Source organism: Microtus ochrogaster, chromosome 22, assembly GCF_000317375.1.
Source record: "Microtus ochrogaster isolate Prairie Vole_2 chromosome 22, MicOch1.0, whole genome shotgun sequence".
Lineage (NCBI taxonomy): Eukaryota > Metazoa > Chordata > Mammalia > Rodentia > Cricetidae > Microtus > Microtus ochrogaster.
In genome coordinates, this window is record NC_022023.1 from 1,680,046 (window position 1) to 1,707,003 (window position 26,958).

Here is a 26,958-nt window from a genome sequence, read left to right on the forward strand (position 1 = left end):
GGAAATCCAAGCAGAGATACAGGGAGAAAGAAGGTAAAGTTAGAGAGACACCAGAAGTTGCAGGAGAAGTGAGGTATTGCATAACAAGCTATGAGCCTCATGGTAAAATATAAACTAATAAAACTCCGTTTTAATACTTAGCTGCTTAGTTAAGCAAGGAATAGTTAAGGCAGGTATTCTATCTGCTTCTAAGCACTACCCCAGACTGGACAATTGTGTTCATTAAGGTCTAGCAGGGTGAGTTTACTACATCTGGAATTAATTAAAACCCATGTGGCTGGGTATACCCGTGAGGGATTTTTTTCTTAACTAAACTGTTTGAAGTGGGAAGATTCACTTTTAATCTGGATCCTTTTTTTTAAATATTATATTATCTGGCATCAATGGATAATCTTTTTATAAGGCAGTAACTAACGATGAAGTGACAGATGGAAAATTCATGGGGACAGGAAGAAGAAAATAGAACAATAAGTAATATATACATATCTATAGCAATCAAGCTATGAGATATAGAGTTGATCGCTGATTATTCTATTTTATTACATATCAACCAAAGAAAATCCTGCTTTGAATATGCATATGATGTATTTACTGTTTCTTAGATTCTCTACTAAGTATTTTCACATTACTGTCATTAAAACATGTTATATCACAACAACAGGAAAGAGACAAATTCACATCCATAAATGTTTCAACTGGATTAGATATTTAATGTAATTGAGGAGCGGTGTGAAATCTAAAAGGCTTACATCATTATTTAAATTGTAGGGCTTTCTTTCATATGCGTTTACAGGGGCAAACAAAATAAAGGACAGTATAATCTACGGACAGATTGCTGATATTGCCAGCATTTCTTCTCCAAAATCAACACTCCTGTGGTGCCAAATTCTTTTTAATTAGAATCTTTTTTTAAAGAAAAATATTTATTTTTTTATTATGCATACAATATTCTGTGTGTATGCCTGCAGGCCAAAAGAGGGCACCAGACCCCATTACAGAGGGTTGTGAGCCACCATGTGGTTGCTGGGAATTGAACTCAGGACCTTTGGAAGAGCATGCAATGCTCTTAACCTCTGAGCCATCTCTCCAGCCCTAGAATCTTTTCAGTATTTATTTTGCACTTCCTCAAAGAGAACTTTAATATGAAAAGGCTTTAACCAATTTTGCACTAAAACCTTCTTGTAGAAAAACCACCATAAAATAAAAAAAAACCCACCACACTGACTATCAAGTGTCTGTACAGTATATTTTCTCATGAATTTGAAGACTTGATACATGCAAAGGCTTTTCAACATTAGTCACATTCATAGGGTTTCTTTCCTGTATGTGTTCCTTTGTATTTTTGAAAATTACTATGAATTGCAAAGGCGCTACTTCACTGATTTCATTCATAGGTTTCTCTCTGCTATGTGCTCTTTTATGCCTTGGAAGACTACTGTGATATGTAAAGGCTTTATCACATTGATCACATCAATAATTTTTCTCTCCCCTATGTGTTCTTTTATGTATTTAGAGACACTTCTGATATTAAAAGGCTTTACCACACTGACTGCCTTCATAAGGGTTTCTTTCCAGTGTGTGTTCTTTCATGAGTTAGTACATTATGATGATATGCAAAAGCTTTACCACACTGATTACATTTGTAAGGTTTCTCTCCAGTATGTATCCTTGCATGCCTGTGAAGATGACTGGAATGTATAAAGGATTTACCACACTGATTACATTCATAGGGTTTCTCTCCAGTATGTGTTCTTTCATGCACTTGAAGACGACGGTGACATACAAAGGCTTTACCACACTGATTACATTCATAGGGTTTCTCTCCAGTATGTGTTCTTTCATGAATTAGAACATAATTATGACGTGCAAAAGCTTTATCACACTGATTACATTTGTAAGGTTTCTCTCTTGTATGTGTTCTTTTATGCTTTTGAAGATCACTGGGAGATGTAAAAGCTTTGACACAGTGATTACATTTGTAGGGTTTCTCTCCAGTGTGTGTTCTTTCATGAATTATCACATTACTATGATATGCAAAAGCTTTATCACACTGCTTACATTTGTAAGGTTTCTCTCCTGTATGTTTTCTTTTATGCTTTTGAAGCTCACTTGGAGATGTAAAAGCTTTGACACAGTGATTACATTTATAGGGTTTCTCTCCAGTGTGTGTTCTTTCATGAATTATAATATAACTATGATATGCAAAAGCTTTATCACACTGCTTACATTTGTAAGGTTTCTCTCCTGTATGTGTTTTTTTATGCATCTGAAGACCACTGGGAGATGTAAAAGCTTTACCACACTGGTCGCATTTGTAGGGCCTCTCTCTGGTATGTGCTCTTTTGTATAGTCGTAGTTGACTATGATATGCAATGGGTCCATCATCTTGAATAACTTCACAGGGCTTCTCTTCCATGTGAATTCTCTCATGCCGTTTAAGAGGACTTCCACAACTCCTAGAACTTTGAGAATGCTCTTCAGTGTCATGACCTTCCCAATTGTAGCCAATGGCAGTGAGGTTCCTGAAGGTCTGCAGCATCACATCATTGTAGAGATTCTTCTGGGAAGGGTCCAGCAAAGCCCACTCTTCCGGAGTGAAGTTCACATGCACATCGTCATAGGTCACTGCATTCATGGCCTGCCAGTCTTCCCTGTTTGATGACAGATGTGCATAGCTCACCAGGGCCTGGCTGCACAGCTCAACCACGCTCTACCTACACGGAGCCCAAGACGCAGCAAACAGGAGAGCAAACCAGCATTAATCTGTATCTTTTAAGGTGAGTAAATCCATCATTAATCTGGGCCACAGCTTCTGCCTGCAGCCTGTATGAACGGCATGGAAAAAGGAAGCTTGCTTTTTGCCTTGCTTGCTTTTTCTGGCAAGTCTGTTCCTTCACTGGCATAGAGCCTACTTCCTCAGGACTCCAGTGTGTGCTGAAGACCAGCTGGGACACCCAGTTTTATGGACTGAACAACTACTGGATTCTTGGACCTTCCCTGGGAAGACAGCCATTGTTGGATTAGTTGGACCACAGCCTATAAGCCACTCTAATACACTCCATATATTTATTTACTCATCATTTATTCTATCAGTTCTGTTCCTCTAGAGAACTACGAGTAATACAGTCACTATCAGGCTGTTGCATGGATTAAGAAAGCTAACATATGGAACAGCAGCTGAAACGGAGGAAGCTGTGAGTATATTTATTATTTTCATTATATGCTAGGCACAAGAGTGCATATACCTGGTTGGTCCCTTTCCATAGAGTTTGTTCTCGTCAGGACTTTTCAAATGACCATGACTCTATGTATTTAGCTCTGTGACATGGTACATGTGAGAAAAGACACGGAAATGTCTGTCTCGCGGTAGAGGGACTGGTAGGGACAGGAGGAGTTTCATGAGATGTAAGGGAGAAGGGTCGTTTGAATATGACCCTTAAGAGAAAGGATATAGGATCATTTGGATGTACAAAGCAGTCAGAGATAACACAGAAAGGCTATTACAGCTTCTAGCCGCAAAATAAATATGTTTAAGACCTAGGTGCAGTGGCATGTACCTGTGATCCCAGCACTCGGGAGGCGGAGGCAGCATCTCAAGCTTGAGGCCGGCCTAGAATACATGGGGAGATATGTTTCTAGACAAAAACTCACGACAGGAGAAAGGGGAAGATGTAAAATGCTATGTAGTGCCAGCATTATTACTTGGGAGTTTGTTGGAAACAGGATCTGGCCCTAACTATACAACCCAAAAGTTCGCATTTTTACCAGGACCATCATGTGTTCCCGCTGAACACGAAAGCTTGAGAGCTACTACTGGCGGAAGGTGTAGATTCTGGGACTGAGCTGCCTAAATTTATGACAAATAAGTTTGTATCATTTGTGTGTGTATACATGCAGGAGGTCAGAGGACGATTTTGTGTGCTCAGTTCTTCCACTACCACATGAGCGGGTTCTGGAGACTGAGTTCAGGTCAGCAGGCTGGCAAGATAAGTAAGTGTCTTTACTTGCTGAATCTTCTCGATAGCCTAGGCTGCCTAAATTTAAAACCTTCCTTTGTCCTTTACTTATGTGGACCTTAGGGGTGGTTTTTAACCTGTATCAGGGACTTATTTTTAGCTAGGGACATCCCTACTAATTGTAAGAACTTATATAGAAGATGGAGGATCAACCCCAATTGTTATTCTTATTTGACTTACAATAAGAGTCAGGTTTGTTTTTCAGGACAGGGTTTCACTATGTAACAGTCTTGGCTGCCTGGAACTAGTTCTATAGACCAGGTTGGCCTCATTCAGCGAATCAACTGCCGCTGCCTCCCAAGTGCTGGGATTAAAGGAGTGCACCATCACCGCCTGGCCAAGAGTCAGGTTTTGTTGTTGCCTTCTTAAAACTTTATTTTCTGTGTATGGGTGTTTTGCTTGCATGTGTTTGTGCACTACATTTGTGCTGTGCAGTACATTCATGCAGCACCTAAGGAACTCCTGAATTACATATGGCTGGACTTATATACGGTTGTTGGCCACCATATGGGATGGAAGAGAGGCCAGTGCTCTTAACCAGCCCCCTAGTGTTGCCTTTCGAGACAGGGTTCTATTATATAGTTCTTGGTTCACCAGTTCCTGGACAACTGTGCCTTTCCATCCATAGGACGGGCAAACTTAATTACACCGACCTCGTGTAGATGCTGCAAGGGTCAAATAAAGGAATGTTTGCTAAATTACAAAGTCTCGTATTAAGATTTAATTAACCACCTTATAAGGTGTTCTTAAGCAATTGACCTCACAGTGTGCACAGGAAGGTCAAGAAAGGCGGGGAGTAAACTCAAATGGTCCTTTTTATTTCTGACTAACCTACATCTCCATTCAACAGCACGAACAGACTCACATTTATGCAGTGGCTCACAAAACAACAAAAACCCCAAACGGTTTTTGGTCACAGGGCCTCCTGCAGTACAGGCTGACCTGCTTGTTCCACTTCCCCAGTGCAGGGATTAGAAATGTAATTCATAGCGTCCCACTTAGAAAAAGAACTTTCACCCACGCTGTGTACCTGAATATTTCCAGAGTAGATTTTGCCCCTCCCCCTACGCATACCCTTAAAGCAATCTACCACTGAGCTAGAAGTCCTTCCTGTGGTAACCCTGGTTTGCCAGGGAATTTGCTTAACTGCAGGATGCATACTAACAATTCCTTCAGATGTGTGCACCTTCACCACATCCGATGTCACCAGACATCACAAAACTTGATGGAATTTACAATCCTAGAAACTAACTTTGATTTTTTTCGGATAGTTGTAACAACACATCCGGCCTCTTTCCATCTATCTCTAAAGCAGGGGGACAGGACTTTGACAACATGGTGCGGTTAGGTAACAAAGGCTGTAGGTGAACCTACCATGCTGTAGTGAGTGCCACAAACAAATCCCTTCTTCCCTTGGACAGATATAGCACAAGATATCACTAGCTTTCCTATTTCGCACACGGCATAGCCCCAAGCCGAGAACGCTCGGATTCCCTTCCTCGATTTGCAACTCTCAACACCGAGAACGGGGTACGGGCCACTGTGAGGTCCTCTCTCTCCGTTCTTGTGGCGTGAAGAATCTCTCGTGTCGTCGGGGTGGTGGAGGACGCTGACGATGGCTCCCAAGAGTCTGGGGAACCAGATCTTCATCCCCCAGCGTTCACCAGAGACCAAGCAGCGCTCTTTTCATCCCTCACCTCGCTAGAGTAAAGGTCGAAGCGCGGCTCCGGTTGCCGACGCCATTTTGGACGGTACGTGTGACGCCACACGTTCAGCTGAAAGGGCAGCCGATTGGCTGGGAACGGCCGGGAGGCTAGGGCGCGCGAAGCCAAAAGGAACTACACTCCCAGACTTCCTTGCGCACACGACCGGCGAGCAGCGAGAGAAAGAGGACGGAGTTGGAGCTCGGACTACAACTCCCAGCAGGCTCCGCGACGCCCGTCCTTCCCTTTCAAAACTCGGGGGGAAGGGGGTGGGCGAAAAAAAAAATAAAAAAAGAAGAACGGGACGAATGGAGGCTTTTGAGGGCTCGTTTCGCAAAAGGCGGGAAAGGCGAACTACACCTCCCGACGAGCCGCGCGCGGCTGCGCCTGCGCTCTGGTCTCTGTCGCCATCTTGCCCCTTCTGAGGCACCGCAAACAAACCTAATTCCTGGTGTCTCCTAGTCTTGGCGGAGGAGCCTTTTAGATGAGCCCCGAAAGGCCGGGCAGGTGGGTGTCTCTCAGGCAGGGTCCGGGGAAGAGCTGGCAGCTTATCCTGGGTCTGGGGGCTCCGGGCCAGCCGTGGGGAGCCCGGCTCGGGGGCGCTCAGCCCCATCCTCCGTTGTTTCCTAACGGGACCGCGGGGCTCCTTCAAGTGGACCGAGGGGCGCTCCGGCACGCCTAGTGATGGGACATCGGAGGCGGAGGTCTAGGGTCCCCGGGGTGACTCCGGGGGCCGGCCGGCCGGCTGTCCGCCTTCCCCGGAGGAGCTGGCCAGCGTTGCCGAGACCCGGCTGCCGGCCGCGGGGGTGAGGGCTTGACATTGGGGACCGGCGCGGAGCGGCGCAGGCGGGGAGCCCGGGAAGGCTGCCCTTGTTGTGGTGCTGCGGAGGGAGTGCGTGTTTGGAGAGGGGGCGGGGCGGGCTGCCCGCTGACACCCGAGCTGGGCATGGGGGCGACTGAGTCGGTGCGACCCCCTCCTCCCGTCCACCGGTTCCCTGAGCGCGGTCCGGCTGCCGCCGCTCGGCTCGGCTGGCTTGTGCGGCCCCGCCGTGCACTTCGCCGCAGGGGGATGCTTTGGGATGCCGTGACGTGGTGCCTGATTTCGGGCGGTCGCCTGCCGCCTCCGAGGTCCTGTCGGGAGGCGGGGACTGGCTCGGGGAACGAAGCGGATTCCTTTGGCTCTGCCTCTTCCTCCTCTCCACCCCCTTTCTTTATGTCATCCTGCCAGCTGGGGCGCGCCGTCCAGTTCGGCTCGCTTGGGGTTGGTTCTGAGCTCGGAGGACGATGGGAAGTAGGGGGAAGGGGGGCTCCACTTGAGGCCAAGAGTTGGGCTTAGCAGCCCAGAGGAGTTATCTCGGTTTAGGGTTCGACTCTTAAGCTGGTTCATTCATTCATTCGTTCGCTCTTCTCGCCCGCTAACCATCCATTTATCAGTTTAGCAGATGTTTAAGGAAGGTCTGCTGTGTGTTCAACCAGTAGTGTGTGAACCTACCGGCTCTGAGTCTTTTTGTCCTCCAGGCTAGGGGATTCTCAGTGCGAAATTCCGGACCTCTCAACTTTGGATAACTAGTGGACTCATGACTGTTTTACTGCCAACATGTGAGAAAAGAGTTCTTTACTAAGTTCCATTTACCCAAATAACATGCTCTACCCTTGGCTTATTTTATCTTATAACTTGTTAGTAAGGAAAGTGGCAGAGGTCAAGTCGCTTGCCCAAGGTTGCACGTGCGGTACAAACCATCTGGCAAGTTCTATGCCAGCCCCCATGAAAGAACTTTGCATGCCCTGTTTCCTAATACTTACCACTGCAAACCTGGTGGAATTGCTTTTATTTTCATAAACCTGTATGAAGTGGGTTCAGACAGGCCAGTTCACCAGGATGAAAAGCTGGACCTGGAACCAAGTATTTGACTCCAGAACCCATGCTCTTCCCCTTTTAGCTGGATCAGGGTGCTCTCATGGTGGTTTGGTCATTTCTCAGCAGCCGCAAAACATGGTTATGAGGTATCGTTTCAGTTTTGCTTGGTAGCCCGTGGAGGGATCTCGAAGTGAATGGCCTGTTGCATATCCTTTGGTGATTTTGACTTGTTTTTCTTCTGATAGGGAGGACAAGCTCTTTGGGGCTACCAGACAGAAGCAGCAATGCCTGTTGTGTGGCCAACCCTTTTGGATCTCAGCAGGGATGAATGCAAACGAATTCTTCGAAAATTGGGTATGGATTTTGTTGTTACCGTCCCGAGCAGGGTCTCACTGAGTAGCACAGTAGCACTCACCTGCCTCAGCTTCCCAAGTGCTGGACCACAGCTGTGCTCCACCAGCCTACCTCACGGTGTTAGTCTTGTTGTTTTCTATTTCTCTGTAACCCTTTTCCTTTTCTGTGTGGGCCATGGCTGTTGGTGGCTAGCGCCCTCATCTTTTTCACTGTTTTCTCAGGGTCTGAAAAGACTTTTTTTTCTTTTGTAAATGAGATACAGGAGTCATAATGTCAAGGAGCCATGATAAATGGGAAACCTGGCTGTCGTGTGTTCCTTTTTTTAAAATTAACTTTTAATTTTCTTTTTTTTGTTTCATGTAAGCATACTACTAACTTTAGTAGATGTGTCTGTGTGAATCATGCCTTTTCTAAATCGTAAGCTAAATGCAAGCTGCCTATTTTCCCAATTACTTAATTACTGTAATTGATAAAACACACTTTATGCTTAAAGTTGACTATTTAATGTTTCTCCTTTCTACATTTGTAACAACCCTTTTCAACCAGCATTTAGGGAGAGAAGCAAGCCCTAATGTTAAGGCACATGTTTTGTGTGAGTGAACTGACTTTACCCTTGTGTGCAAAATGGTGTTAGTCACATCCCTTTCTTGTGAATATTGAGAGAAAAGCTGCCTAATCATTTGATATTTGGTTTAGAGTGAAAAAATCTGTGAAAAATGCTGTTTTAAATTAGGCCCTTGTCTTATTTACCATTGTAGCCTGAGGCTAGTGCACTAAATAGAATAAGTGACGGAATAATTTGAAAATGAGCAGTGACTATCAATTAAATAAAAAGCCCATCATTGTGACTGGCATGTGAGAATATAGAGCTTAAAGCAGCTACTTTTGAATGTACTTGTAGGCTACTAAAGTTTTCCTTCAGGGGAACTCTTTGTTGAAAATTCTATATGTAGGTCAGATGAAATTGTAGCTACTGTAGACCTACTGCTAATAACTTCTGCCCTTTTCTGTTTTTCCCTCCCCTTCTCCCCCCCCCCCCCCGCCCCCCGGATTATAAACTGCTTGACATTGTTTTAGCAGTTGGAAGAGGGCTCTTTTCCGGGGGCCAGTCTTTTAAACTTCCATGAAAACTTTTATCACTATTTTGAAGGTACTTGGCTGTACACAGGCACTAATGTAACCTGCTGTTGATTATGAAATTGAACTCCATTTCTTTCATAGTTAAAAAAAATGCAAGATGAAAAGATCACGAGGACAGTAAATTGGACTGAGGTTTCTGGGTTTTGAGAGCAACATAAAGTTAGTAATCTTTAAGTTTGCCCTTAGTTTTTTCCATAATGACGTGAGGTGATGTATGAAAATGACTTGACGATAGCACCCTATAAAATCATGACATCAAGGGGTTAATGTTTCGGTGTTGAAGAATGAACACCCCTGAAACAGCCCACGCTGTCAAGGTTACAGGTAGGTGGAAGGCTGTTAGGTACCAGGAAGATGCCACTTTATAAAAGTTATGTGTACCATTGTGTCTTAGCATGATGGGGCTCTTACGTCTGTCCTGCTACAGTCTCAGGATCTCAAGAGGGGGGTGCTTTCTTCTGTTTTCTGCACATCGTCTAAAATGCAGAGAGCGATGCTTTGCTTTTGGGTTAATATGCAGATTCTCCATTCCTGAGTATATCCCATGAACAAATCACTCAAGATATGCTGGTGGACTTAGAGAGCTTAGGGTCAGATTGACCTATTTTGGCGGCTCCCCTTGCCACATCAGATTGATCATCACTGAAGAGGATCAAATTGTTCTTCAGCTAGAAGAAGAGGTATCACAGAAAAAAAAAAGAGTTATCTCAGAACAAACTAAGGAAATAGACTTTAGGGTGCAATAAAAAAAATCAGCATTAGAAAAAAAATTCAAGTAAAAATAAAAACAATGAACGTGTCTGGGTTTTAGGCAGACGTGTGGGAGATACTGCCGGGTGCTGCTTCTGTGCTGAAGGAAGCAGCCGTTACCATGGCACTTCTGGCGCCAGTGACCCTTAGGAAGGTGGGCTTTCCTCCCTGGGTTGCTGTCTTGACCATGAACCTTTGGATTGCTTTCAAACCCTAGTTCCAAGTCCTAAGTCTAGGGGAGATACACACTGTCTCTGAGAATTGTTAGGTTAAGGGCTGGAGAGAGCTTGGCAGTCATGTCATGTCAGGATGCTCACCACTGCTTCTAGCTCCAGCTCCAAGGATCTCATGCCCTCTTCTGAGCTCCTCTGGCCTCTTTGGGCACCTGCTCTCACATGGCATACTTTCTCTCTCTCTCCCTCCCTCCCTTTCTCAGTCTCTGTCTCCGTCTCTCTCTCTCTCGCTCGCTCGCTCGCTTGCTTTCTCTCTCTCTCTCTCTCTCTCTCTCTCTCTCTCTCTCTCTCACACACACACACACACACACACACAAATTTTTTGGCTTTTGGTTTTTTGAGACAGGGTTTCTCTGTATAGCTCTGACTGTCCTGGAATTTACTCTATAGACCAGGCTGGCCTCAGACTCACAGAGATCCACCTGCCTCTGCCTCCTGAGTGCTGGAATTAAAGGCGTGAGCCACCACTGCTCAGCCACAAAATTTTTAAAAAGTATTGTTAGCTTAAAACTTTGTTCTTTTAGAAGCAGCTATAAATTGTTTCAATGTGGGATGCCAAACATTTTAATTATCAAGAAATTGGGGTGGGGAGTGCTGGAGAGATGGCTCAGCACTTGGAGCATTTGGCTACTCTTAGAGAGGGTTCGGTTCCCAGCACTGACATGGCAGCTCACAACCATCTGTAATTCCATTTCTGGGGATCCATGCTCTCTCTGGCATCAGACATACACATAAACATATATACATATAATCAAAATATTCATACACATTAAACAGAAAGAAGTCAGGCTAGACAATTTACGATACACTCATGGCACCAGTAGCAGCTAAATGCTTGCTACTTTTTGACTGCCTCTCCTTCCTTATCTTTATAACTCTTGAGTTGTAACTTAACTGACTTGGGGGCTTTATGACTAAAGTATAAATTGAAGTGGCTGATTGCTTTAAATGACATGGCTTAGGATGGTTTAGAATTTTATAAAAGTAGTGTAGCACATCTTTTGTTTTTGAGGCATATTTATTATCTGTGTGTCTATCTATCTTCTATCTATCTTCTATCTATCTATCTATCTATCTATCTATCTATCTATCTATCTATCTATCTATCTATCTATCATCCATCATCTATATCTATCTTCTATCTATCTATCTATCTATCTATCTATCTATCTATCTATCTATCTATCTATCTATCTATCTATCTATTTATCTATCGGGTTTTTTTGAGACAGGGTGTCACTATATAACTCTGGATTTCCTAGAACTCTCTCCCTAGACCAGGCTGGCCTTGAACTCAGAGATCTGCTTGCCTCTGCCTCCCAAGTGTTGGGATTAGAGGTATGCACCACCCTGCCCAGCTTCATTTTGTGTGTGTATATGTACACTTTTTTTTTTTTGTTAGTCACCGGGATGGCCCTGTAATGGAATGACCTCAGTATCCTATAAGCATGCTTGTGATTAAATATGAAGGAAGCTTGTGAGTTAGTAAAGATTCTAATGGTGACCGGACTGCTTACAGGGATGCTGGGAGTTTTTGTAGCTGAGGAAATGTTTCAGAGCCACAGTTTTGTGTGTTGGATATTGCCACGTCCTAATTTTGTGAATGACTTCTTAGTTGGCTTCAAATTAAGCTGGAAATATCAGAAATTTTGCCATATTAAAAGATTTCATTGCATTTTAGCCAGATATGGCATCTACCTTTAATCCCAGCACTTGGGAGGCAGAGGCAGGTTTTCTGAATTCAGGACCAGCCTACTCTACATAGTGAGTTCCAGGTCAACCAGAGCTACATTGTACATTATAGAACCCTGTCTAGAAAGAAAAAAAATATATATATTGCATTTTAAATTATGTTTTTATTTTATGTGTGTGTGTGTGTGTGTGTGTGTGTGTGTGTACACGTGAGATCTTGCACACATGCTGTGGGGTGTGTGTGGAGGTTAGGCTACAACCTTCAGGAATCAAGTTTGCCAGCTATGCTTGTCATATTTCTTCAGCTAATTCTGTTTTCTTTGAAACAGTACGTTTTTAAATAAGGCAGCACCTGCCTGTAATTCCAGCTCTAAGGAGGCAAAGGCAGAAGGATCAGGATTTAAAGCCAGTCCTAGCTACATATGTAAGAGTGTCTCAGAAACAAGCAGTAGAACCTGAGATAGAAATAGTGTTTTTGTCTTTTTTTCTCAAGCTACTTTCTTTCTTTAATTTGTTTCTTTATGGCATTGTTATTGTCTTAAACATTGGCAAAATCTAAACTATTATTCATTTTCTTCTGTCCTATCTACAATCAGTTACTGAGTTTTATCAAATAATTCTTTAAGGTGGGATTAAAGGATTTGCTTAGTCTAACCACAAATTACTTCTGTTTCCCTTTTTCTCTGTTCTCTTATATATGTGAAATAAAGCCTTTCTAACAATTTATCTGTCTATTTATCAGTCATCTATCTAACACATACATTAGACCTTGATTTTAATCATTTTGAGAATAAGGACTTTGTTTTATACCCTACAAATATTTAAATATTTTCCCTGGTATTCTGCCTTATATTCCTTTAGTAATTTGGTTTGAATTAGTGACTCTTGAACTACAGACAGTTTTACTTCCTTTAATGTAAAACTTTTCACAGTAGTTCTTGTTCCTGGAAGTTGCTGCAGTAACACGAAGCAGTCTCAGTTCTTTTGCTCTCTGTTCCTTCTGCAGGCATTCGTTCCCCACTCTGCACAAGGACTGCTCTCTCTCATCCTGTGAGAGCTTGATTCCAAACCAGACGCCTTCACCACTCTGTGCAACTGTGGTGATGGCAGTTAAATATTTGAGGGCAGGACCCAACACTCTTTAGTGTCTATATATTAGGACTCAACATTGATTTCTTGACTAGGATATTCCATAAGTATTTTAATGGGACATAAACATTTAGTATAGTGAGTTTTCAGCTGGCTATTCCTAATGCCATTTTTAAAAATCTCTTCCAGCTCTTGTCAGAGCTGAAATATATTTCTTGGACTTAGTATTTGCTTTTCGACTTTGGAGGGCAGGTCTGTGCTTTTGAATGACACCCCCTTCCGTGTCTGCATGGTGTGCAGTACATACTCAGCACGTGCAGGCTGATCACAGTTGGATATCGGTGGAACTAGACATTTCTGCTGCTTTTACTCAGCCCATTCCTTTATATAAGGCTTCCTTTAAAAAAATTTATCTTTAGTTTATTTGTGGATGTTTTGCTTGCATGTCTGTTTGTGCACTGTGTATGCATGGTGTCTGGGGAAACCAGAAGAGGGTGTTGGGTTCTCGGGAAGTGGAATGACAGACGGTTCTGAGTCACCATGTGGGTGTTGGTATTGGAACCCATGCCCTCTGGAAGAGCAAGTGCTCTTTAACTGTTGAGCCATCTCTTTTAGCCCCTTATGTCTCCCCCTGGCAGAGTTGAGAATGCAATGAACAAAGTGAGACCACAGTTGACTTATTGGCTAGTTTTGAGTCTGCAGGCTTACATCTATTATTACTTAACCCACATTTATTGGGTTTCTGTAGGCAGACAGAAGATATTTATCACAATGTGAGTGTGAAAATACTTCTAATTTGGATTTTTTTCTACCATTCTGGTTTGCTCCTATGTCTCTGTTTCATAGTATTAACGACTAAAACACATTTTTTTTTTACTTTGTTCCATTCTCTTGTTGGTGTTGTCTTGAAGGTGTAAGTCACAAAACAATCCCACACCAGTTTGGAATTATGATTAATAGAAAGGTTATTTATTTAAGGGGAAAACTTACAGATCACGGTCCTAAACAGCAGCCCTCTGAGCGACCAGGAACAGAGTCTGGCAGCTGAAGCTGGAGCCAGAAGCAAGAGCCAGAGCAGGGCTACTGCTGCTTTTTAAAGCAAAAGAGACCACGCCCAAGTGGGCTGGAATCGTAAAGGCTATTGGCTGAAGGAGCTCCCTCAGCCTTGTCTGACCTCTCTTGCAGCTCCATTCAACCAGAAGCTTAGGAGGGAACTAGGTATAGCTGAGGTGGCTGAACCTCTTTCTTTGTGACCTTTCTTTCTGGGTTTCTTGACAGCTTGCAGATGTTATGTTCCTAGAGAGCAAGGCCACAAGCACAAGGACTTAGCACGTGTCTGCATCCTATTTTTGATGCTTCGTTGTCCAAAAGTAGCGTAGAACCTAGAATTGGTGTGGGAGGAGACTACACAGACATCACACTGGGTGGTTGTGAGAGGCCTGCATATTTTGGGGGAAAGGCTTGAGGACTTTTGATTTATATATATGTTTTGCTTTTTTGTTCTGTTTGTTTGTTTATTTTGAGACAGGTTCTAGTTTAGCCTAAGTTAGCCTCAAAAAGTTATGATCTTCCTGCTTCACTTTCTGAGTACCAAGACTACAGGCATGTCTTTTCATGTCTGACTTTTGTGTTTGTATCTTTGTGTGCACATGTGCGTGTGTGGGTATTTGTATATTTCTTCACGTGTATGTGGAAAACAACAACCTCATATTGTTCCTTAGGCATCCCCATCTATTTTTTTTAATTAAAAAATTTTTTAGGGGGCTGGAGAGATGGCTCAGAGGGTAAGAGCACTGACTGTTCTTCCAGAGGTCCTGAGTTCAGTTCCCAGCAACCATATGGTGGCTCACGGCCATCTGTAATGAGATCTGGTGCCCTCTTCTGGCCAGCAAGCATACATACAGACAGAACACTGTATACATAATAAATAAATTAAAAAAAAATTTTTTTTAGGTAGGGTCTTTCACCTAGAACTTGTTCAGTAGTCTAGCTTGGCTTACTGGCCGGCAAGCCTGGGGCATCCTCCTATCTCTCTCTGTCTTCCTCAGCACTGGGATGACAGCTGTATACTGCCATATCTGCTTTTCATTTCCGTTTTTCTCCTCTCCTCTCCTTTCCTTTTTTAAAGTAGATTTTTATGGATTAAACTCAAGTGCTGATACTCTATGCCAAGCACGAGTCACCTCTCTTGCTTGTATTTTTTTGAGTTAGTGTCTTGCTACATATCCTAGGCTGTCTTTGAACTCTCCATCTTTCTGCTCAAACCTATGAGTGCTGGAATTACAGGCATGTACCACCCAGACTAACTAGTCATTTCTATGGTAGGTTTTTATGTTTAATTCCTTGGATGATAGTTTTTGTAAATGTAAAGATCTTAGATTAAAGGTATGGCCACCATGTCTGGCTACATTACCTGCTCTTCAGTAATATGTTCCTAAGCATTTTATACCCTTGATTTCTGTGAGACATTGTATAGTAAAGCAATATGAATGATGAAAGTAACACATTAATCTTTTTATTCAATAACATTTTTGAAAGGAATTAAAAATTTTGCATTTGGTTGATTTTGGATTTCTTGCCATGACATTTAATATTGCATAATTACATTTTTCAAAATTGAAGGCTTATTATGATCAAATAATTTTATTTTCTAGAATTGGAGGCATATGCTGGAGTTATCAGTGCACTTCGTGCACAGGGGGATCTCACCAAGGAAAAGAAAGATCTTCTTGGAGAGCTCTCAAAAGTCCTTAGGTAATTGGTCATGAAAGTTTTGGTGATGTGAATAAAAGTTTGATTTTTGCTCATTCTCAAATTGAAGAGCCGAGGTGTTCAGTGTGTCGGGTGCTTAGTGGCCCTGTTCCATTGTGTGCTTTCTGCTGTAGAAATGGGGAAACTTAGTCTCTGTCGTGTAACCCAGTGAGAGGGTTTGAGTCAGGTGTTTTTGGGCTCCTGGAGTGGGAGGTCCTTTGACAGAAGTGAAAGAAAGAAGAGCTGGTGCAACTGAACAGGACGTAGAGTGGTATTTACTGGAGGGGAAGATGACTCAACATGACAGTGGGTGCTGGCCACACTGTCACGGCCTTAACTCCAGCTGACTCCTTCTCCTGAGCTAGAGTGCCACTTGGATCCGTCCAACAACTCAGTGAGGGGCTCCTCGGTGCTTTATCTTGATTCATTTTTATGTCTGCTTTCTCAAAAAATGTTCGGCCTTGACTTGTTTGCTTTCTACATTTAAAGTCATTTTCTTCTTTTTTTTAGAAGTGAGAAGTGGAAGAGTCTCTTATTAATTAGCATTAATATAAGAATGTATTTAAGCAGATTCTTAGTCTTATTTTTTTGTTTACGTTTCTTCGTAAAGTCTGCTTTTAGTCTTTAAGTGTTATGATCCATGCTATAAATTTAGTGTTAAGTACTAAAGAAAATAAGAAGAGTGGTATTCACCTTATTGGGTATTTATGAATGGAATGGATGTAGTCTTTAAAAACTGTTTCATTTATCAGTGTTTAATGTATGTACATTCTTACCGTTGGTGACATAATGTAGAAGGCACCTAGGTGAAGTTGAGTCACGTGTCATAGCATGAACTCACAAGAAACATGTTATCTTGCCACTCTTATTGATTTTATTATATTCATTGGACTCTTACGCCTTAGAAAAGACCTTAGAAGACTTTCTTCTAAGTGCCCAGTCCTCCTGCCAGCAGCCATGAAATGGGAGGCTCTGAGCACCTGTTTTCTTGTCTATTAACAGGAAGCATTGCTAGTTACCATGGCCTGCAGTTTACAGGTGGGGAATCTGCAGTCCAGGCTGAGTTTGTCTTCCTGAGATCTCCAGATAAATAATCCGCAGTTACACAGAATCAGTATGAAACCTTTCCTGTAACCTTGAAACATTTGAAGATACACATTAGGCAAAGTAACTCTCAGCCCCAGAAGATGTTGACGTAAACCTTAATAAAAGTGTAGAGAAGAGCTGCCTGCTTGGCAGAGTTCTATAATGGCTATTTTTTTTCATAGCATCTCAACAGAACGCCACCGTGCTGAAGTTCGGAGAGCAGTAAACGATGAACGGTTAACAACAATTGCACATAAGTAAGCCATTAGTCTACCACCCTGGTTTTTAAATGATGTAGTATAAAGTAGCTCTGAGACAGTCTTCCTTTGGTGTGGCAGGCCCCTGAGTCTTTTATCTTAATAATATCTCTATACTCAGAGACTCTGCCCGTAGTGATTACTGTTTACTCCGTTGGTTACTTTTTGTTTTTGTTTTGCATTTTGTTAGGGAAGCTTAAAGTACTTAGGTCAAATCCTATTACAAGGCAATCTCTGTATAATCAAAGACCACTGGAAGCTCAGCTCAATACCAAGTAGCATGCCTCCTTAAATTGAAAGGTGCTTAGAGGTTTCTTGTATTGGTATTTGATATGTATATTGCTTTATAAATAGGCATTATAATTTTTATATGGCTCTAATTATTTCAGATATTTTGAGCTTCAGAAAAATAAACAAAATATATGTTCTTTTAAGAGATAAATATAACTTAATGTACTTTAAAAAGCAAACACACTAAAATTATGAAGGTTTCTTATCAAATTGTCTTCAGATTGTCATACCTGACAGATTGGGTAGAGGGTGGCAGAGGACTGAGCAGAATCCACCATTAGTTGCAGAGAGATAGTGCCTCCTGAAGAACAGAAAGGACCAGAAAGTAATCCTCTCAGTGATAATAGAAATTTCAAGTATAATTCATTTGTTCTGATTTTTATGTTTTAATATGACATAGAGCTAAAGGAGAAAGGAGCTCAGTGAGTCACCACAATGTGATGACGTAGGGCATTTGGCAGCATTTGCATTGATTACACAGCTCTGTTGGCTTCTTGTACTTGACTGTCCCTCATTTTACTTAACACCTAGAATGGGGTACTCACCTCTTTAACAGTGTAGTTTGACTGTTTTGCTGTTTGTTCTGTAAGTCTGAGATTTCTTCCATGGTAGGTATGCACTGTAGGAATGTAGAAATCCCTGTAGAGACAGTAGCATTTAGTTGTTAGGCTGACACAGCTGAAACACTCAAATTCAATGTGTCCCTCTTTGAGTTTACTTCAGACTTTTGAATTGGAATGCTTTAAATGGAGTCTGAATTCTAACTGGGGAACTGGTAATAGGAACCTGTGCTCGATACTGAAGTAGAAAATTAATACATTGGAAGTGTTCAAATGGTATTGTGGGTCAATGAGTTGTAAGTTGATGCTCGGTGTCATTCTTAAAGGATAACATTTATTTAGTCTCCTTTTCCTTTTTTCCCCTTTTAAGAATGAATTTATCCTTATATTTGGGTGAAAGACCAAGTTACAGGTATGCAAATAGGTTATTATTATTTCAGGCTTTTTAATGTATTTATTTCCAAATTGACGCTCTCAATTATTCAGGGGCACATACTCCATTATGAATTAACCATGCCCCTTGCTTCTCCTTCTTTTTCCTCCTCACCTTCCTAATACTGCCCGACCTTTAGCCATTTTTGCTGCTTGGGAATATCTCTAGTCAGAGGATGGGAAGGGAGAGGAGGTGAAAATCTTTATAACACATTTCACTGCTTGTTAGTTGGCCTGAAAAACATTTGGTGCAAGAATTTACTAGTGTTTGCTAAAATAATTTTTGGATAATATGCGAATTTCTTTAACCTATTTGACCTCTCCCTTTCCTTCCTCTCTCCATTAGCATGGATAATTGAGAGTTGGCGTCTTTCTACCTGTGTTTCTCCTCCCCTTCCTTTCTTTCTGATTTCTTTAATAAATGAATTTCTTTTTTTGAAAAGAGTTTCTTCAGTATATAATGAAAGTAAAACCTTGGGCTTTTCTGTGCTCAGATTCTGATGTTTTATACTGTAGTTTTGGTTTGACTGGGTACTTCATTTACTTGTTGAGCGCAGTAGTCAGGAATGAGGATGGTAACACTTTCTTCCCTTGGGTAAGCAGTGGAGACCCAGAGATGGCCTGTGAGGGCTTTAGTCTAAAACAACAAGAGGAATGCGTGTGAGCTGACTGCATTTCCTCATCCTTCTCCCTCCCCCACTTGAAATTGCTGTGTAGCCCAGAAGGAATGTTCTTGAAAGGTGATGGGAAAGCTGAGAGGACTGAGCAGGAAGGAAGGGTCCTGGACGCACGAGAAACTGTAGAGGCTTCTGTGCCAAGGCTTGACTGGGAAACTGAGTTCTTAGTTACAACAGTACTAATGCTTCACGTGTTTTGCTCAGGCCACTCTTTGCCCTCATTGTCTCTACAGTTAGACTAAAATGATAGTTTGGAGTATCAGATCTCTGCACTCTGCCCGCTGTCAGACATCCCCAGGATACTGTGTTTCTGTGACGGTGCAGCGTTCTCAGTGCTGCCAGCTGTCGCTCATTAGAGTGTGGCTTTCTTAGTGCAGGGTTTGCACCTTCCTTGTGGTCCTTGGACGACTAGAGGCAGGCGAATGTACAAACTGGGGGGACCTGTGAACCCTCAGGTACAATATTTAATTTCTGAGTTCTCCTAGAAGAGGACCTGTGCAGCTAACACATGTTTACAGACTCACCACTAAGGATAGGAGCTTTTGATCTCATTTCTCATGCTTCCGTGAGGGGACATTTGGCAGACTTACAGTTCTTCCTAAAGGTTGCAGTTATGCCTTTTTGACTGCAAGCCCCATCTTTCAGTAGCTATGTCCATGTTCCTTCATAGTATTAATCTTCCATAATTTCTGCCACCACTTACACATTGTGCCAGGTAAGTGTAGAGGAGTCACTTTGTGTGGTAAACTCACACTAAACAAGTTTATCAGTGACAGTCTAATAAAGTAATATCAGAATAGGAGTGCTATTATAGAAAATGGTAGCTTTTGGAAAGTTTTCTTCTAACAATCAGTAATCTCTTTTCTGTCTTTTTCTTGTTTGGACTATTCTGTTTCTGAACCAGGGTTAACATGGAACTTAAATATTCACGAGGTTACTGGGACCTTGGGAAGTCTGCCTTCCCTTGTCTTATGTAGGACTGCTTTAAATCACAAAAGAATTTAATATATTTTTCACAGTAACCTAACCGGATTTGCCAGCTTCTAGAAATTCTTCAGCCTAAATCCTTTTTTCTCCTCACTTCCTTCTTCCTTCCTTCTCTTCCTTCTTTCCTTCCCTCCCTCCCTTTTTTGAGACACTGCTTTGTTTCCTTTCAGTGTTTTGAGACAGGGTCTCATTGTGTAGCCTTGATTCAGTTCACTCCCTCTTGCCAAGGGGCGCGGGGGGGGGGGGGGGGGCTAACGGCTAAGCCTGTGTCAGCTGAAGCCTGTGTTAGCACTCCTTCCTGTCTTGCATACCCTAAGCTGTCGCTTGTTTCCTGCAGCAATTAGACAATAATTGCTCAATTGGTATAAATTGCCCATAAAATCTACTAGAAAGCTTTTATTCCTTGTGTTTATTTGACAAATAATTAGGGAGCATGATGATACATATTTGTTGAAAGAGACATTTATTAGTTGTGTAGCCGGAGGCAAGTTATTTAACTTCTCTGTGACTCAGTTTCTTATTCTAGAAAATGGAGATGCTGATACTGTCAACTTGATAGGATTGTTGAGAGAACTGAGTTAACAGACGGGAGATACGCAGAGCAATGCCTGCTATGTGACATGCCCTTAGCTGGTTTTAATAACACCATCACTGTCAACATCTGTCCACTGTCTAAGGCTTTGGGGTACTCTGTCTAACTCTGAAGAATCGTTGAATATAGAGTCGTAAGCACTAAGCTGGCCTGTAGAATCTGTGGTGGAATCTTGAAGAAATATTTCTGATTTAGTGAAGAAAATTAGTTGTGTCTAGATTACTTTTAAACCTTGACACTCATCATTAGGGTGTTTCATGAAGCCAAGTTAGCGATATGGCAGCTGTGTTTTGATATCTTAGCCTCTTGTCTGATTTCTGGAACAAAACTTACTCAAGAAGTCTAAAGCAGGGAGACTTAAGAATGTCTTAGAAAGAGAGAGAGGGTCCAGTTGCCTCAAGTGCCTTTTGGGGTACAGGGTACACCATACAAATAAAGATGAATAGTGGTGGATCTCTTTCAACAGCCTCAGTTCCGCTCTCTTGTTATAGCAGGAATCAGGAAGGGTGATAATATAAAAATGCAGTGAATATTAATCAGCGACACCTGCCTTCATGTACAGCCGCTTCTCTCCTACTAACTCCTCTCGTTTACTGCCTCAGTTTTCCGTGTTTGAAAGCCTTTAGAATCTCTGGCCATGCGGGCAGTTAGGAAATTTTGCAAAGATTCATTGACTTCCACCTTTAACTGTAAAAAAAAGTCTGATTCTTAACACTATCAGTGCTTTTGCTTTCATGTATAATTACAAAATTAAGCTCTAAAAGTTAATTTTATTAGTAGAAATATTTGTTTTCATTTGCAAAACCCAATTTCATAAAACTAATACCAATTTTTATTTTCAAAGCATAGAAAAAGTTTTCATAGTTATAGTTATTCAGACTAAAGAATAAAGTATGTAAGACCCTCAGTGTGTGGCATTCCTTGAATTTAATTGTACCTAAGTTTGATTTTGCTTGCTTAAAATGAAGCCTCTCGAGAATTCAGGGCACTTTTTAATCATTTAAAAATTGTGTGTGTTTGACTCATTTTTAGCAAGTGCGCACCCTTGTAGCAGCATTTTCTCTTTTGTTTAGTATGTCTGGACCTAATAGCTCTTCAGAATGGTCCATTGAAGGGCGTAGATTGGTACCACTGATGCCCCGGCTGGTTCCCCAGACTGCCTTCACTGTAACAGCAAATGCTGTGGCCAACGCAGCTGTCCAGCACAATGCGTCCCTTCCTGTGCCTGCAGAGACAGCCAGCAAAGAAGGTAAGTAGGAGCGCTGCTGCTGGGGGCGGCTCTTCGCAGGGCTTTCTGTCTTTTTAGTAAGTGCTAAAAATTATGAGATTGTTATATCTTTATCTGAAGCTAGAAACTGCCAGGTTTTCAATCTCCATCAAAACCAGATTTCTTTACTTCAAAGGGAAAATTATCTTAATCACAGAAAAAATTTTCTCCGATGGAATTTCTGGTTTATTTTGTTTGGTTTGGGTGCAGGTTGAGGTTGTCCTTTCATCTCAGCCTCCCTGCTGTGAGTGCAGACAGGGCCACCAGGCCTGTGAGTGTCACTTGTTAGAGGTGAAAGGAAGGACCTAGGGATGGCACTAGAAAATAGACAAGGTAGCAGAAGTACCTGCTCAGCTGATAGCTCTAGAAAAATAAAACTGTTTTTGTCTTTGGAATCAATGGTACATGTAGGCTCGCTGTTCCAGTCAGTGAGCACTTTCTTACTGTCCCTTAATCGTGTGATTGACATGCTTTAACCAATCTTTGCATTTTCTCACCAAGGTGGCACTAAATTTGAGAGTGTGCTTGGATCAGAAGCTACTCTAAAGTCAGTGTGTTTGCCAGATTCCTTTGAGACATGGTTTGTCTTGTCTAGTGGTGAGACAAGTTTTGTGTTGAGTGAGACAGTTGTCATTCCTGGCCCGGCTTGGCTCTGTGCCAGAGAAAGCTGCATTTTTCAGGGAGGCAGTTATCTGTGCAAACTCAGCTCTGCTGGGTTCCTGTTTTCTTCTTTGTTGTAGTTATATTTCTTCTCTTCCCACGTTGACCTTTTTCTTTTGCTAGTTGGTAGCATGGGAAGAAAGTTGGATTTTTAATAGTAAAATTGGTGTTTGGATCTGAGTTTGTCATTTTCTAGCTCTGTGACTTTCAGCAAGTCTTATCGTCTGGGCTCCTCATCTTTAAAAGGGGGTGGAGTGTGAGAGTCGGTGACGGTGATGGTGACGGGAAAGCACTCGGGGCATGGTAGCTCCAGGCTGTCGTTGGTGTTCTGAGTGAGAAGGAGGTTGGAATTTGATGCTGTCATTAGTTTAAGTTATTCTTGCACTTGGTTGGCAGATGACAGAAGAGTCACTTGTTTCTCCTCCTGTACGTGCTTTGGGAATTGCTGTGGTTAGGGAGAGTTAGCCTCGTTGGTGCTGCTATTGGTAATAAGGAGTACCTCAGGTTTGTGTCTGTCCACCACTTGCTGTTATGAGGAATGGTTTTCCTTTTTCTCAACATAGGTTTAAACTTGATTGCTTTGTACTCCCATTCTCCGCCATTCTGTTACCTGCTGACAAGCTGGTAATACTCGAGAAGACTTATTCAGTGATTTTCAAAATAGTCTTTAGCCCTTGAGTCTGGTACCTTGTACTAGCATCTAGCTTCTGATCACATGAGAATGGTAAAGTTGGCCTACAAGAAAAGCAGTTTCTCTGTATGTCTCTGGACAGTTGTGGTGAAAGTTAACAGCAAACTTTCTTTCTTTTTTTTTTTTTTAAATAATTTCTTCTGTAGTGGTTTGCTATTCCTACACAAGTACCATGTCAAACCCAACCTTTCCCCCTGTTCCAAGGGCAGCTTAGCAATGGCTAAGTCTCCAGGTCCTGCCAGTCCTGCCTCCATGTAGTTGTCTTGCCAAGCGGAAGTACTGTACCTGTCAACAGTAAGTGATGTCTCAGTGTTACCAGGCCCTCTGGACAAAACGCTGCAGTCTAAGCTTTGCTTAGACCTGCTTTTCTGGAATCAGTCACAGGTCACAAACTGTTTTCAGTGGTTAGTTTTTGACGGTTCTAAAGACTTCTTCTCTGTATATGTGACTAGGTATTGGCTCTTTCCTCAGTTCTGGAATTTGAGAAATGCCATCATTTTTTGCTCTGTGGGAAATCTGCCTTTGCACAGTACTGTCCTAGCCATCCTCATCTTTGACGGCTGCGTAACACAGACATGAGTAGGGACTGCAGGCATGTGCTTATGTGCCCATTCGGTGCTTCCCTGAATTCCAGTCTTTGCGTTGTCTTCTTGACTTACTCTACGTATCATCAAGCTGTCTTTGTACTGTCACCGTCTTTCTAGAGGCTACCGTTTATATTTCCAGTTGTCATAATCTTTAGGAAAGTTTGAGCTCCTGATTCTTCTCTGCACTAAACAGCAGTCTTTCCTGAGACAGAATCTCACTGTGTAGCCCAGGCCGGCCTCAGGCTTGTGCTCCTTCTGCTTCAGCCTCCTCAGGGCTGGCTCACGGCTCTGCTCCCATACCTGGCTCACAAGAACAGTTTTGCTTCTATCAATGTCTCTTAATTTTATTTTAAAAACTGTTTCATGTTTTATTTTGTTTGCTTTGCATCATTAGTATTTGATTTTAGTTGGTTTCAATATAGTAATAAACTGAATTTTCTTATGGATTTTAGAGGTGACATTTTCCTTTTTTAGACAGGTTTTTAGGTCATTGCCAGTCCTGTATAGAGTCTAAAAATTGAAGCTGTTAAAGACTTACATTTTATTACCAATTCCATGAGTCATACTATGTAATTCTTATGTGTGCTCTGTAGAAATTTCCCGTGTATATTGCTTTGTATATTTGTCATATAACTTTTATAAAAATAAAGAATTGAGGTTTTTAGGTTATAAAAAATGCTAAGAACCGTGGACTGTTAAGTTCATCTCAGGTTTCTGTAGATTTAACCAATGTGGTCTTAGAAATGACTGTCAGGGCCTAGTTTTTAAAAATCATTTTTAAAACTACACTTAGCGAATCTCAAACATGAAGAAACTATCTCACAAAGTAATGCACTTTCAAATTACATTTTATACTCAAAAGCAATGTTAGTTTTTATTATTCATTCACCGTCTTTGTGCAAGTCACTGTACCAGAGAGACCAAATAGACGTTGTCATTCTTGTCCGAGAGCTCGTTAGACAGTCATATTGTCACGTGGTAAGTGGCACAGGAGAGGGTGTACAAAGTGCTTTATGTGCTTACTCAGAGGAGAAAGGGGAGGCTTACAGGGTGATGTTAGCAGGATGAAGAAGAGGTCTTTGATAGACAGACTCTGATAAGAGGGTGCTGAAGCAGTTTTGGGCAATGGTGAGAAGCTTAGTTGATCACAATTTTAGGGGTCACTGGGTTAGGATGTTGGTATTGTGTGCCTGAAAAGATAGGATTCCTTGAAGTTTGGTCTGGCAGGGACTTTTGGAGGATAGGGAAATAAATACAAACTTAGGGGATTTTAGGTTGTGAAATTTCCTGATTTGCTGTAGCATAGACGAGTGTAGAAAAGAAGTGTGAAGATGCAGGAGCATCTTTTAGGAGGTTTTTTGATAAAATACAGAAAAGAGACAGGAAGCTCCCAGTGGAGGAGTAGTTTAAGGAGAAGATGGTGCATGTTCAGAGAAACAACTTTTCTGAGGGAAAGTTGTAGAACTTGATGGTAGACTGGGCATAAAAGAAAGGGAGAGGTGGGACCGCAGAGATGGCTCAGTGCTAGAGCCCTGACTGCTCTTCCAGAGGACCCAGGTTCAATCCCAGCACTCCCATGGCAGCTGACAACTGCCTGTAACTCCAAGATCTGACACCCTCACACAGACATAAATGTAGGCAAAACACCAATGCACATCAAATAAACATTAAAATAATTAAAGGAAAAGGAGAGGCAAAGATTGGCACAGACATTTTAACAATTAATATGTAAGAGGCAGTTCTAGTTTTGTGTAAGTAGGAATACTATCGTTGTCTTTCAGGTGTCAGCTGTTCAGATGAAGATGAAAAACCCAGAAAACGCAGGCGGACAAACTCTTCTGGTTCTTCTCCTGTGGTTCTGAAGGAAGTTCCAAAGGCTGTCGTTCCGGTCTCGAAGACTATCACTGTGCCTGTGAGTGGCAGTCCCAAGATGAGCAACATCATGCAGAGCATTGCCAACTCCTTACCACCCCACATGTCACCTGTGAAAATAACTTTCACCAAACCATCCACACAGACGACAAACACAACCACACAGAAGGTATGTGGTGGAGGGGCTCCCAGTCGCTCTCTCTTCCCGTAGTGTGCGTTAGAGTTGATGGGCGCTCACGCCTCTCGTTTAATCTGCACAGAAGGCATTGCGATAGGTATTACCATCCACTTTTTAAAGATGAGGCTTAGTTGCCAGATGGCTTGTTCAAGGTGACAGCTGTCACGTCTGCTTCTAGACTTACGTTGTATTTGATAATTGTAATGCTGTTTTGAAACAAACTAGAAAAGTTTTAAAGTCTTTGTTTATGTGGTCTTGTGCTTAAGACACTTTTGCTTTGCCAATAGAGTTAGGGAAGAGAAGGGGCATGGGTAAGGGAATAAATGTATTCTCCCTTTTATTCTGTGTGTGCTGTCATGCATCCACTTCCAACCTTGTTGCTGGTGCTCTGTCAATTCCATGTTCTTGCAGTCCCCAGTCTTCACACGCTAGTGTCGATTCTGGTGACCTGACGCTGATTTTACACCTGCGTTTCTCTGGTTTCCTTTTGAGCATCTTTCTGTTCTTCCCTTTTTATTAGATTATTTATTTTACTGAAGCATGTCCTTTAGGAGGTTCCCAGTATATTAGTGACTGTGAAGTTTTTTGAGACCCTGTGTGTACAAAGGGAAGCTTCCCCTGAGAGTTTTAAAGACATTGTTCACTTGGCTTCCAGCTTCCAGCAGTGTTCTTGAGATGCCCAGCGCCATTCTGTTGTTTAGCTTCTACTTTCACCTTTGGAGACTCTGTGGAGTTGCCCTCAGGTTGTCACCAGAGCTTTTATGCTGCACACGCCTGCCTTCAGTCCTCACAAGTTCTTGGGCTAACTCTTTGATGTCCTACATTTCCTTTGTGGGCCACTTGTGGAACTTTCTGAATTGATCTTCTGATTTGCTCTTACTATTCATTCCTATTTTCCATGTCCGTCCATTCCCCCTCCCCCCACTGTAACAGTGGCTTGGCGTATGGGTTTTGAAATCTAGACTTCCTTGATTTTCATCCAGCTTACCATTAGCTTTTTTGACCATGGGGAAACTAAATTCTATTACCTAGGCTTTCTCTGTGAAATAGAGGGGGAGAGCCCAGTGTGTCTATAAGAGCTTTGGATATAGCAAGTAATATATGTGAAGATGTTAGAAGAGGCCCTAGCATGGTGAATGTGTATCACCACTTTCTGTACCCTTGATTAGTATCCTGTAATACTTGCATGGAATTGTTCATTTTTGCTATAATATTCTGTTTTTCTTGGTGAAATG

At 42.1% G+C, this 26,958-nt stretch overlaps 2 protein-coding genes across 11 annotated transcripts in view; one reads left to right on the forward strand and one right to left on the reverse strand.

Moving 5' to 3' along the window:
• Positions 1-1,097: 1,097 nt before the first annotated feature.
• Positions 1,098-5,812, reverse strand: LOC101990151 (zinc finger protein 431-like). The gene is made up of 2 exons (XM_026784257.1): positions 5,391-5,812; positions 1,098-2,997 (listed from the first exon to the last, which is right to left on the reverse strand). The coding sequence occupies exon 2, from the start codon at positions 2,633-2,635 to the stop codon at positions 1,556-1,558; it is 1,080 nt and encodes a 359-aa protein (XP_026640058.1). The 5' UTR covers positions 2,636-2,997; positions 5,391-5,812; the 3' UTR covers positions 1,098-1,555.
• Positions 5,813-5,832: 20 nt separating this feature from the next.
• The window catches only part of Emsy (EMSY, BRCA2 interacting transcriptional repressor), a 70,318-nt gene continuing 49,192 nt past the window's right edge, over positions 5,833-26,958 (forward strand). For 3 of the 10 annotated variants that reach the window (XM_013350161.2, XM_026784253.1, XM_026784254.1), the window contains exons 1-7: positions 5,835-6,226; positions 7,823-7,931; positions 15,490-15,589; positions 16,855-16,929; positions 18,151-18,192; positions 21,542-21,717; positions 25,455-25,714. In XM_013350161.2, coding sequence (XP_013205615.1) covers positions 7,862-7,931; positions 15,490-15,589; positions 16,855-16,929; positions 18,151-18,192; positions 21,542-21,717; positions 25,455-25,714 — 723 coding nt within the window. In that variant the 5' untranslated portion in view covers positions 5,835-6,226; positions 7,823-7,861. Of the gene's footprint in view, positions 6,227-7,822; positions 7,932-15,489; positions 15,590-16,854; positions 16,930-18,150; positions 18,193-21,541; positions 21,718-25,454; positions 25,715-26,958 lie in introns of those variants that run through there. The other 7 variants (XM_013350166.2, XM_026784256.1, XM_026784252.1 and 4 more) reach the window with 6 other exon arrangements.

Bases quoted from the DNA above. Each gene is read 5' to 3' on its own strand.
- LOC101990151 (XM_026784257.1), bottom strand. From the start codon at position 2,635: ATGAATGCAGTGACCTATGACGATGTGCATGTGAACTTCACTCCGGAA.